General features: G+C 37.9%; 2 protein-coding genes and 1 pseudogene across 2 annotated transcripts; 2 read left to right on the top strand and 1 right to left on the bottom strand.

The window, feature by feature from the left end:
• Nucleotides 1–465: 465 nt before the first annotated feature.
• LOC131300025 (acid phosphatase 1-like) lies at nt 466–5,051 on the top strand. Its single transcript, XM_058325652.1, has 3 exons — nt 466–1,333; nt 2,344–2,553; nt 4,609–5,051. The coding sequence occupies exons 1-3, from the start codon at nt 912–914 to the stop codon at nt 4,784–4,786; spliced, it is 810 nt and encodes a 269-aa protein (XP_058181635.1). The 5' UTR covers nt 466–911; the 3' UTR covers nt 4,787–5,051.
• Nucleotides 5,052–6,204: 1,153 nt separating this feature from the next.
• LOC131299871 (uncharacterized) lies at nt 6,205–7,371 on the top strand. The gene has a single exon (XM_058325444.1). It carries the CDS (start codon nt 6,205–6,207, stop codon nt 7,369–7,371), a length of 1,167 nt encoding a protein of 388 aa, XP_058181427.1.
• Nucleotides 7,372–9,200: 1,829 nt separating this feature from the next.
• On the bottom strand, nt 9,201–12,732 carry LOC131299872 (hexose carrier protein HEX6-like; annotated as a pseudogene).
• Between the last annotated feature and the right edge of the window lie 1,098 nt (nt 12,733–13,830).

The following is a 13,830-nucleotide window of genomic DNA, read 5'->3' on the forward strand; positions in this document are numbered from 1 at the left end:
TCTTCTTCGTTTAGCTAATTTATCGTATAAGGTAAAAGGTGATAAAAAAATCTAGACTGTTTTCGGTTTGGGGTTTCTAAACTCAACCATTCTTTCTGCGCACGGTCTTTAATTAGCTTTCCCCCCAATTATTATTGCTCTTATTTCTCTATTCATCTCTCTCCACTTATTATTCCTAAAATCTTTCTCAAAATCCAAACCAAATGAAGTCCTCATGTTTGGAAATCTTTCAAAGCTCTAGCATATGGGGAGAAATTTTTCAGTGCGGGGTGGGTACCACGTAGTGCCTGCGCGGCACATCCGGGCCATCTATTTTGGTTTTGAACGACTCGAATTTGAAGAGAGAAAAAAGAGAAAGAGTGGTGGCGTAAGAGAAGAAAGCGGGTTTCAATATGGACCATCTAATACACTTTTTTATAGCTCTGAATGGACTGTTCGGACACCACGTAATACTCACTCTATACCCAAAAATTTCTCAGCAGATGGGACAAAATTGATAACTATCATCATACTACTATTCAAAGTAAAACTTCTCTCTTTTGGACGGTGGGGTTCCGTTACCGAACCGTCACCGTCACTCCTTCCCTCCAGCGCCATCGCCAAACAGCATCCAACTATAAAGCCCCTCATTCAGTTCTTGCTCTTGAATTGGTTCCGATCCGTTACTCTCCTCCTTTGACGTCTCTTGCTTAACCCCTACGGCCCCCCAATCTCTCTCCTCTCTCTGTAAAAATCATCAAAGATTTAAAAAAAAAAAAAAAAAACTGTTTCCGGGGGGGGCGGGGGGGGTTTTCCTATTCACATCAAGAAAAGCATCATTCTTCAATATCCCCACGCCTTTTCTCCCCTTTATTTATACGCACAGTCCTCGTGCATATTCCAGAATTCCCGATCAATTCTCCCTCAATTCCATGAATTCCTTGAGATCATTCCTTTTCCTGTCCCTTCTCTCCGTTTCTTTTTCCCACGAATCTTTTCATCCTCATTCCAGTCACCTCCTTCCAAGACCTTTGATCCTCGAGTACCCTTCAAACATCGAGACCCAGTTCAGGAATTCGGGAGAGGAAATTGATTTAGAGTGTACCAGTTGGAGATTCGCTGTCGAGGCTAACAATTTAAGCCCTTGGAAAACAATCCCACAGGAGTGTGGCGATTATGTGAAGGAATACATGATGGGCCGGGCTTATAGAAGCGACCTCGATAGGGTTTCGAAAGAGGCCGGTGAATATGCCATGGGGGTTGATTTGAATGAAGATGGGAAGGATGTTTGGGTGTTTGACGTCGATGAGACTCTGCTTTCCAATCTTCCGTACTATATTGACCATGGTTATGGGTAATGTTCTTTGAACTTTCTTAAAATTTTCAATTCAATTGGGCTGATTTTTCTTAGATGCTGATCCATATTCAGTTTTTATTAGACGTGTTGATATTCAGGATTTTCGCAATTTACACTTTATTTGACGCATTGGGTTTTGATGGAATTCGATTTGTGAATGTTGATGTAGTATCTATTTTGTTGTACCAATTGCTACATACTCCCTCCTAAAATTTTAGTGCTTTTTGGGATTGCGTTTTTGATTGCTTATATCTTTCAATTTATAATGTCTTTAATGATTTTAGATTATTATTGTTATAATAAAAGAAATAGAATCGATTATAATGAGATATATGATTGATCATTTACTTGACAATTCCTATATAAAAAGTTTAGATCAACATGATACCGCAATGCTTTGACTAAGGTCTCATCTTTTTCACACGAGTCATTCACTCAAAAGATGATGAAGGCTTGGCATCTTTCCTGTCCATTTGAAAGTTTTGTATAATAGAGCTAATTGAGATCTATCAAATAAGATTCGTATTACGTATATTTTGAAATTCATGTTGAAAGATATAAATAATTGAAACGTGGCTTGTAGTCCCATAAAAGACTAAATTTTAGGACGGAGGGAATATGTTTTTCAGAATTCATACTTAACTCGGCTAACGGGTTTTGATGGAGTTTCAAACTTTTTCGTAATTGTTGATCCAGAATCAATTATTATCGGATGAGTTGATATTCAGAATTTACTCTTGATTTTGACACAACAGGTTTCAATGGAATTAGATTTGTGAATATTGATAAAGTATCTATTTTGTTGGACTAATTGCTAGATATGTGGTTCAGAATTCATACTTAACTCGATGTAATGGGTTTTGATGGGGTTTTATCGGCCTAATTGCTATTCAAACATTTCAAAATGTTGAATTTGATTCAGCGTAAGGGGTTTTGATGGACTTTCATTTGGGTGAGGGATATGGGTTGTCATGAGAAATTGATTGGTTACTGGTGGGAATTTGTAGGTCAGAGATCTTTGATAGTGTGGAGTTTGATAAGTGGGTTGACAAGGCTGTGGCACCTCCAATAGATTCCAGCTTGAAGCTATATGAAGAGGTTTTGAAGTTGGGATTCAAAATTTTCTTGCTTACTGGGCGGAGCGAAAAACAAAGGGGTGTTACTGTGGAGAATTTGATCAATGCAGGATTTCGAGATTGGGACCAACTCATATTGAGGTTAGTTTTCGAATTGTTCTTCCTTGTAGGAGATAGGGTTGTTATACTTTTTGTTATTTTTATTGATTAACTTGTTTTGCCTCAAAATCAATGTAATTCTCATATTAACTTTTAGGTGCAAGTGTTGCAACCTTTGCGGTCATGAAGGATACTGGAAATTTTCTTTGATTTTTTGCTATGTATTTATCTACCTTTGGAATTGTTCATATACTACTGGGATTCTGATACAATAAGGAATAATTTTGAACTTACATAGCTTAGAATTAAAATTTTAAAGCATCCCAATATATTGGCACATTAATACGAGTAGATAACAGCGAGTTGTACCTATACCTTGTAAGCTGTAAGTGCTCCAATCTCCAATTCTCGAATTCAGGATAACAGTTTCCAGTTTTTCCTCGTCACACAGAAGGGTATGAAGTTTTAGGTGTATGATTGTCTCCAATACAGATGTTACCATGTTTTATCCTTGTACGATAGGATTTACTTTTCTTTGTGGCACAAAAGAGACCTAGCCTTTGTGTCCTGAACATTATTTACCTCTTCATGTTGAAGACACTTCTTGTTCGATATGGCAACCTTTCTTTTTTTGCATTTGGGGGATTCAGTTTCTGTCGGCATCTACTCTCTAAAATGTCGAGTCTTCCTTCTTATCATCTTCCCTGTGCAAAGTACAGCTTAGTGTTGGTATTTTTTATTTTTCTGAATCAAATATGGTGGTCAAAAATGATTCTTGGCTTTATTTGATCTGATGCTAGTGTTGCTAGCTGAGGAGTCTTGCAAATATATGGGCGGTGCCCACTTCCACCCATGAATCTTTTGGGCCTTTCGGTAGCAAATCTTTGGTGCCCCTTGTTCTACAAAGAGATGACAAAATGGGGATCCAAGGGACTGATGCATAGTGTTTTAAGTATATTCACTTGGCTCCTTGACAAAACTCTAGAGGGTTTAGTGAAAATATTGCAGGATAACCAAAAAACCTAGCGATCAACAGGTCCAAAGAGGTAGCTCCTCTTTGAAGCCCGTGTCTACATAAACTGGTGATTGATAACCTATGGTATTAAGGCTTGTTGAGTAGGGTTGGTTGGTTGGTTTTAAGACTCGTTGAGTTGATCATTTGGCTTCTGACTTAAACTGAGCACACGGTAACTGGTGCGTTGTGAACCAAATTTCTGTCCATCTGTCTCATTAGTTTAGGTAATATCAGCTAGCTCAACGACAGAGCCTCCGCCCCATGATTGAAATTAGGTGCTGCCCTTCACCTTTATTGATGCATGAGAGCTGGTACTTGATAAAATTTGTTGCTAATCTGTTTGAAATTTTTTAATAATAAGGGTTTATGGCATACAAATTTCCACGAATCTGGCTTGCCTCTTTCATAGGACGATGGACCAAATGAGATGTATACGGGCATTTCTTTCTCAACCATCGATCTGATATGTCCATCGACAACAGAATTGGTTAAACATATTTAAATTCAGCACACCATCTATTGATGACTTTTTTTTTTCCATAGAGGCATTGAGAGTTTCATTTTATTGGTTCTTGTGACATTATAATTACTTGAAGCCTGGTTAAAATATATTGTGGACAAATCTAGACTCAAGATGTGACACTTATTAGTTATTATGAAGTAACTACCAGATTATGATGTAAATAATAATCTAATCTGATCCGGTCCTTGTTCATTTCAAAATTGGCTTTAAGAAAACTGGTTCATAGCTGATTCCTTAATAGCCCTATCTTGTGGTATCTAAATGTTTAAAGACACCGTAACTGGTGCCAATTTTTGCAACGAGTGTTTGGTTTGCCTCTTTCACAGCATAAACACAGGCCCATTTGGCGCTTCATATAATGTTTGTCTGATGTTATTGTCCTCTAGAACTGGATTTGTGACAACATGCAAAACTTTAATATTAGAGGTTAAAAAAATTCCAGTTTGAAGATGGTGTTTACTAAAAAGAGATGGGCAACTTCTTAATTGCTTGAATTTTGGCACTTTTTATCCGTATTGGAGCCTTTTGACTAAATTTTAAAGTGTCCCAAATTGTGCAGAGCCCCAGAGGACCATGGAAAACAGGCGACAATGTACAAGTCAGAGAAGAGGAACGACATGGTAGAAGAGGGATATCGCATTCTGGGAAACTCCGGAGACCAATGGAGTGATCTATTGGGTTCATCGGTTTCCATCCGCTCGTTCAAGCTCCCCAATCCCATGTATTATATTTCATAGTTAGACTTAGGAAATTGATATTCGCGCTCTTTTTTTTTATGCAGGCGCTCCACTTTGTTCATGAAGTTGTTGAAAGTGGAGCGTGAATATCAATTCCCTAGGCTTATTGGTTCTTATGGAAACTCAAATAAATTCTTGTACATTGGACGGGGAAAGTTTACTCGTCATTGGCAGAGGCACCATTCTCTGAAAGATTGATATACTGAACTGAACGATCTTTTTGCTCTGTGTATTCAAGTATATAAAGTTATATGCATTGTGGATAGCCGCCGCCGCCCCCCCCCCCCCCCCCCCCCCCCCCCCCCCCCCCCTCTCTCTCTCATATGACATACCAATATATCGTTTCCAGTCTTCAGCTATAAACTGAGCTAGGCCTTTATCCTCTCTATTCTATAGTAAAGGTACTAAACGGTACTGTCCTGGTAATTTTCTGGCCCTGGTCTATTTTGTTCAAGACGGTCGATATTTTAGACCTCGTTGAGAATAATAGGCACACGAAAAATCATGCTAATCGAATAACATTTGATGTGTTATTGAAACATGTTTATCTCTACAAAAAATGAATTTTCATCAGTGTCGCAATGTTTTCTAATCTCATTTTTCTTGTGTTAAAAAATACATTAAACGAAGCGATGAACAAGAATTTTGACATGCCAAATGTTCCCGACGGCGACTAGATCTAAAAATCAACAGCTCTAATAATCGACCCAGGAAGGGTTTCCTGAACACAAGTTTGTCCACTCCGTTCAATTTCAAAGAAAAACCCGGGGAAACCGAAACCCTTAAGACACGCTGAAACCGAAAATTGCACAAATTGCACCTTGCACGTCAAGGTGAGTCTCATTTGCGTTGTGGGGTCTACAAAATTTAATCTAACCTAAGATCTGCTTTTTATACACAACTGATAGTATAGTATACATATATATACTCATAAAATCTACAAACGCGATCTTAAAACGCAACTCTGGCTATAATTATGTTCGGGCTTCGGAGCCGTTCAATTCATGTGGGTCCATGTGAATTGAACGATTCCGGACACAAATCCATGTGAGTTGAGTAATTTTGGACGCAAATTTATGTCAATTGAATGATTCCGGACGCAAGATCCACATGAATTGAATGATTGCGGACGCAAAATCCATGTTGTTTTTCCAAATTGTGCAGGTGCATTACTTCACCTTCCAGTTTGTTTGAAAGTCCGTGTTATCATAGGAAACATAATCATGGGCGGGATAGGAAACCAAACCAAATCAAAGGAGGAAATATAGGAAACAAAATAAATTTAGAAATCCCAAGTACAGCTGGTCTCAAACTGCCTACTTCGAGCCCTACAAATAGCCACTTTGGTTTTTTCCACAACTCATTCCAGTTCCTACATCCTTGTACAATATTCTTCCTCGCGAACTCGTATTCTTCCCATGGCTTCCAACGGAGAACTCTTTGAAATCTTCTCACGGCTTCCTGCTAAGTCCATATTCAAGCTCGCAGCCGTCGCTAAATCTTGCGACGAATTCTCTTCGGAGGACTTATTCGTCAAGAAACAATCTCAAAACATGGTTCGTAAAAACAATTCTGCCTTCTTCATGCAACAAAGTTCATACCAGATGTTCATGGGAGTACCGGAATTTCACGTGATGCCAGGTGAGGAAAACTCTTCTGGAGTGTCGAATAGATCGCTGGATTTTTTGAAGAAATTTGGTCGCTTGCTCGGTTCATCCAATGGGTTGGTCTGTTGTAGAAAAGCAAGTGAAAAACCCATTGACAATGAACTATTTATTTGTAACCCCGCAACTCAAAGGTGGCTATCCATACCCGACCCGTGGAGATTTCAAGACCCAAAACCTGTGTTTAACGTTGTGTTCCAGTGCAATATGGGTCCATCCGATGAGTTTCCGAGCGACTACTTTTTGATGGCATTGCAGCCTACAGAGTTTTGGTCTTCAGACCTCATGTGCAAAATCTACTCACCAACTGAAGGGATTTGGAAAGAGAGGGGGCTGATCAACTTCGGCGTTAGGAGGATTCTTTTCGAATCCCTCGTTTATCAGAAGGGTGTTTTCTACTTCTTGTCGGATTGGTTCCCTTCCGTGGTTAAGGAAAGTTGTTTCTATTGGCCTTACATTGTTGAGTTTGATCCCAAAGAATGTACATCGAGTTTTTTGCAAATACCAAAACCCGCAAGAAAGCATGATTTCCTCGATAGAAATTTGAACATGGGCATATTCAAGTGGGGCCAAGGAAATCAGGAATCGATTTGTCTGGTTATGCTATCAAAGGGTGTGCTCGCTGTGTGGGCACTGGAACACAACAAGTCGGGATCATGGAGGAAGATTTTGAAAGTTCGGGCACAAGCGATGCGGATGGTGGAGTCCGACCCCAAAATAGCTGGATTTACCGTGATTAATGGGGACTCTCTACTCGTGGCTACGGAGAAAAGAGTTTATCGATACAGTTTAACGAGCCATTGGAGATGGAAACGAGCAGAAAAAGTGTGCTCGCATAAATGTTGGGGTAGGGTATTGTTCTATCCGTATTCCAACACTCTCCGTCCATGTGGGGATGGAGCGACCCCGGTCCCGAAATAAATTTGGTCCTGCCCTCAAGATTCCAATTGCTGTTAGTCTACAATTTGTCTTTGTTGTTTGTTGAATGTTTCTTTACCACAGTTAACCGAGCGTTTTCATTGTTTTGCATCCAATAGCGGATTGATATTGCAGTTCTTTCCTTGCTGGCTGATCAATTATTTTTATTTTTTTCTTTATTTTTTTTAGAGATAGATAAATGTGTTAATGTTGCAAAAGTCAGGATGATGTTTGCCTAGATTTTCTTGTTATATAACATGTGGTCAGTTTTGCATCAATCTACTGAAGCTTCAGAATACACAAATCAGTCACTGAAAATTGAGACGGGAGTGCTCCAGAATCCAAAATAAATACTTATTTTTTAATAAGGCAATTTTAAACTTTAAAATAATGTGTTTACGTACGTAAATAATTTTTCTATTAATATGAATTTTGTTTGATAGATCTCATTTAGATCTTTTGAACGGTGCAAAAAAATCAAAAAATTATTTTTCATTTATATTATTTTTTAGTTTAAAAATGTAAAATAAGCTGTTTATTTTTTAAAAAGGTTTGTGGAACGGAAATTAATAAAAAACAATGGGGTTTTAGAATAGTTGATCATGACAATCAATTTATCTTCAATAGCTAGAGGACCACGAAAATATTTATTCTTCTATCTATTTACTTTTGCTCAATTACGTTAACTATAGGAAATTTACTTTGCCTTTAAGAAGGAAAAAAAAAAACCAGCCTAGAATTCAAACTGTATAAGCTTGCGTACTTATTTATTAAATTAAAGGTGATGTATTGTGGGATATGTCTCGTAAAGTAAAAAATAAATTTTTAAAAAAAGAATCTTAGTAGAACGAAACCTAACTACGAAGGAATTTTGTGAGAAAAGACTCTTTTCAGCTTTGTAAAATGTCATCTTCGTCGTTTCCTAAGACGCGTATCTGCATGTTCAACTAGTTTTGCTAGCAGGGAAATCATCTCATCATCCTCCATTTGATTCGACAAAAATCCTTCGATAAGAATGCTGCCTGAACAATATTGTACACAACCATACGAGATATGGCAGTAAATTAACATACATCTCCAACCCACTTTGAAATGCTTTTTCTCAAGTGTAAGGACCCCATATGGTATGTAGTGGAGAAGGTATTGGCGCACCACGTAACGGTGCTCCGGAACCACATCATAATTACTCCAATAATGTATACGGGGTATGGCTGTAAGCATATATCTCCAATCCACTTTCAAATGTTTTTTCTCAAGTAACGGTGGCGTAGGGGCGGTGACCCCGCCGGTTGTGGTCGATGGTGGTGAAGAATAATATTTGGGATTTCTTCATTTCTTTCAAGTGTAAAAAATGCCACTAAGTTACCCAAAAAAAAAAAAAAATTGCAACCCAAACATATCCACAACCAACACACGATGCTCAGATTGCTTCTATTTTCTTTCAGGGCAAGAAAAATCTAGTTAGAAGGTAGCTAGTAAATACCAAGCATTGAGCATATACAAGAATGGAAAATCTTTATTTACAGAGGTTTCGTAAATAAAGTTAACGGAGGCCAATATAGGCTGTCCAAAAGTGCATGTTTTGACGATCCAGATTAATTAAAGACAAACTATTAACGGTATGCGATATTTATTACTGGTCAAATATTAAAAATATATCTCAACCGTTGATAGCCGAAATGGACATTTGAAATTGCGCGTTTTCCGTGAACAACTTATTTATGGTTCATTCGTGAATAAGTTTCTCTCGTACAGGAATCCAGTACTTGAGGATGGAATCATATTTTGGTCTAACATACCTCTTGATGATACAAATTCACTTGTGCCATAGCTCAATCCACATCCCCCACAATTCTCTTCCAAAACCAGTGCTCCTTCCAAACTCTATCCACCTGATCAATCGGCACATTCTTGGTCTCCGGCAAGAACAGGTACACGAAACCGGTCATCACCACCACCCACCACCCGAAGAAGAAGAAAATCCCGGCCTTGAAATGGCATAACATCAACAAATAAGTCTGAGCAATGATAATGGTGAACAAAAAGCTCACTGCCACATTGATACTCCGCCCAGCCGATCGAATCTCCAACGGGAAAATTTCACTCGGAACCAGCCATCCCAGCGGCCCCCACGGGCCACGACCAACCATACCCAGCAACATAATTGCAAATCAACGCAGTAAGTACAAAACCTTACCCTTTGCTTACGCCGCCGTAATCGCCTAACTGATTCTTCATTATGCACCCAACAATTACTTGCGAAGCCAACATTTGCATTCCTCCAACCGAAAACAAAGCCTTTCGACCGAGTTTATCCACCACCAACATGGATATAAACGTCGACGAAGCACTGACAATCCTGATCACAAGAGCAGACAGGATCGAAGTGCTCTTGCCCAAGCCTGCGGTTCGAAAAAGTCTAGGAGCATAGAAAGCAATGGCATTGATTCCGGTCACTTGTTGGAAGAAAGCTATGGCTATTGCCGTGACGAGTTGAGGCCTGTATTTTCTCTGGGTAATCTTGTGGAACGGGTGGAGGTTGGTTTCGGCCACGTCGCTTGCTTTCACAAGATCGTCGAGTTCAGCTCGGACGTCGTCTGTGCCACGGATTCTTTGAAGGATTGATTTTGCCTTGTGGTGATTTTGGGTGCGTTGGATTAGGCTGTTGGGGGTTTCTGGGAGGAAGATTGCTCCTAGAGCGAGAACGGCGGCCGGGATTGATGCCATGGAAAGGGAAATTCGCCAACCCAAATCGTTGCCCAGTTTTACAGTGCCGTAGTTGATGAGGTTTGATGATAGAGCACCCATGTTGAGGCTGAATTGGAAGCCATTGCTGATTGCTCCCCTGTATCTGGGTGGAGCTAGCCATTTCTGAGAGGTAGAGCGGGACCGACTACAGAACAAAGCAGAGTTGAAGTAAAAAGGCTTAATGACAAAAAGTTCTGTATTAGTAACACATATAAAAATTACCATTCAATTATTTAAGAAATTATTTTTTTTGGGCTCTTTCCGAGTGGTCATGGAGCACCGTCACGTAGTGCTTCTGTCACTTTTTTTCATCACAAATTCATGTGGGGTCCTAAATAAAGTGTATGGACCTCATATGAATTTGTTGTGAAGAAGAATATTAGCGCACACGTAACAGTGCCTCGGAACCACATAATATTCCAATTTGTTGTCACTCGATATTGAATGTGTATCTATGACATGTGCCACCCAATAAGTGGTAGCATATTTTAGATACCAACATTAATCCAATGATGCTGATTTTGGCGCTTAATTTTTGTATGCAGATGTTCCATTTTTGTACATGAAAAATAGAACGTCTGCGTACAAAAGTAGTGCGCGAAAATCAATTTGCTTAGCTCAATTGAAAATCAAATCAGCACACATGTACAGGACACCAAAAGTGTCTTTTTGGTAAGTAGTACCAGAGCTTGCTTTACCTGGTTTGCAAAACCAATCCCAATTCCGAGCAAGAACCGGCCCGGAATCAGCATGTAGAGACTAGAGGCGGCACCGCAGAGGGCAGCACCGGCAACATATGCGACGCCTCCGATAAGCATCAACGGCCACCGCCCGAAGGATCTGGTGACTGAAGAGGCAATGAAAGGAAGCGGCCAAGCTCACGACGTAGAGGGAGGACGTGAATAAGGCCAGTAGCTGGCTGTTGAATTTGCAGTAGTTGCTCACTTTGGTGTCTTCTTTCATCTTTGTGTACACATTTGGGAAGAATTTCTTGAGAAATGAATCCATGGAGGAGACGTCTCCACCTGCATATATATTACTCCATTCACTTGCATGGGAATGGTGATGGGATAATATACTAACAAAAACACTTGTTAATCTGTTAACGTCTTCCTTCGTTAAGGTTTTTATTTTTTATATGTATTATTTTTCGTTTTACGAAACATGTTATTCTCTTATAATACATCACATTTAATTCAGAAAATAAGTACTTATTTTAGTAGGTAGAACACACTATTTTTCACTAAAACTTAAGTGTGCATGAACATATAATCATGAAAAGCAACAATCAAATGTCTCTAATTTGGCGGTGTGTAGTGAGTCTTTGGCTTGTGCTTAGGATCTAGACATTAGTTTTGTCTCTTTTTCCTTGCATTTTTTTGTGGGAGGAAGTTATGGTATACAAGATGTACCGTATGTCTAAATTATGACAATTTGTGTTTTTGTTTTGTCAATTTTTGATTTTCTAATGTATATTTATAATGCTAGTTACGAATTCTACTGTAAAATTAACCTGTTGAACCGGTCATTAGCAGGTTACCCATAATTAATTTTTATTATTATTATGTAACCATAATTATTCATACCAGAATCCATAATATTTATACTCTAACCAAATATATGTGTACAAGACCACGAATTAAATAATGATACCCACAATTGTTATAAATTGACACTATCTTACCACAACGGATCGTACCAATAATTCTTTAACAAGTATAATATTTTATAACAAAATCAAAATATATCGTACAAAAATAAAAAATTGTTATGCCCAAGCAAAATACATGTGTAAAATATCACAAATTAAATAAAATAACCACAAATGTTATGACAACTTCAAAAATTGTCATTTTTTTACCACATCATGTTGTATCAAACGAATACATGTGTATAATACCACAAATTATATAACATAACCACAATTATTATGACAATACCAAAAATTAATATTTTCTTACTATAATGTATCGTACCAAAAGTAATCGATCAAAATATTTCGTAAGAAGACCAGAATATGTCGTACCATAATCAATAATAGTTGTACCCAAACAAAATACATGTGTAAAATATCACAAATTAAATAATATAATCACAATTTTTATGACAACACCATAAAGTGACGTTTTCTTACCACAATGTGTTGTACAAAATTTAACCTGCTTATTTTCAATTCCCGCCATATTATTTTGGATGAGTAAACTTAGATCACTGCAAGAATTGAAACCATGTAAGACGGAAATTACACAAATTTGGTATAGAGGTGCCTAATTAAGTAGACATAAATGACAACCTAATGGCGAACTTTTCTTGACATTTGTTGTTGTGTTTACTCAAAAGACATGCATGTGAGGGATCTCTTGGGTAAAGAAAAACGTACGGATTCAAAAATTAATCGAGGTGTGTATTATAAGTTGGCACGGACATTCGGAAATATAAAAAAGGAAAGGCAGAGAAAACAATCAAACATTTAGTGGAGTATAATCTATGTCACTTCAATTCTTTTTCGATTCTATCCTTCCCATAACGTTTCCCTTCACAAATTAAGATTAGTCCTCACTTCCGGCCAACATTCAAGATAGTCTTCTTTTTCTTGTAGTAACTCGTAAAAACCATTTCTTCAAGAAGGCAAGGGCCCGAAGGCCTTAACATCAACCAGAGCTAAGTCGGATAGCCAAGAGGAAAAATTATTCCTCCAGCTTTCCTTCGAATTAGTTCGAACATGATTTTTTGATAGTCAACTTGGGCAGCACTTCAACATGCATGGTTTTTTTTTTTTAATTTATTAAAACCATACTCATTTTGTTCAACTTTTTTTCTCTTATTATATATAAACATTCCAAAAATTGTCTATTTTCTGATTTAGTTTCTCTCTTTTTTCTAAAATAATTATCAACAAAACTAATCAAAATAGTTTAAATATTGGTGAAAAAAATTAGTTATTGCTATCAAAATGTATTTTACACTTACACTCAATTAAATGACAAATAACTTCAAAAATGGCATGGAATTGAAGGAGGATAACAGATCCATCCAAATTAACATCATCAGAAATATATCAGCATTGCCCTTTTATTTCAATGTTGTGTTTGGTTTAGTATTTGAATTTTTTTTTGACAAATAGTAGGAGTAATAAGTGGAGAGAGATAGAGAGAGAAATGTTAGAAGTATGAGAAATTTAGGAAGAATTTTCTGAAAAATACTTTTTAAAAAGGGAAGAGAACACGTCGACACGACACAAGTTTAAAAAAAAATAAAATCTACAAGGGTATATCCCTCATTGCAAGAAGTCAGTATATTGTAGTATTGGAAGGTCAAATTCGGCATTTCGTTACTCTCAGGCAAAACATGAGAATTTAATACCAGCACTCGTGATACGCGTCACATAACACGTGAGGTGAGGTCACTGTCATGGATGTAATCATTCCCTTTCTCTCTCTCCCTCCCTCTCTCTCTCTATACATTTCGTGCTTGTATAGCTCCGCTGCCACTTCTAACAAACCTCAGCGCGCGCTCTCTCTCTCTCTCTAGAAATTTCCCAGAAAAAGATCGATGGAGTTATTTTTTGTTGTTTGATTCCATTTCCAGCTGAAAGGTCTTGAATTCCTCACCATTTTCCTTCGTTTTCTCCCATTTTCTCTCCTTTTCCGTCTAAGAAAGGGAAAAAAACTACTTTATTAGCTAGCTGGTTGACCTTGGTTGATCGAATCTTCA

Source organism: Rhododendron vialii, chromosome 9a (assembly GCF_030253575.1).
Source record: "Rhododendron vialii isolate Sample 1 chromosome 9a, ASM3025357v1".
Lineage (NCBI taxonomy): Eukaryota > Viridiplantae > Streptophyta > Magnoliopsida > Ericales > Ericaceae > Rhododendron > Rhododendron vialii.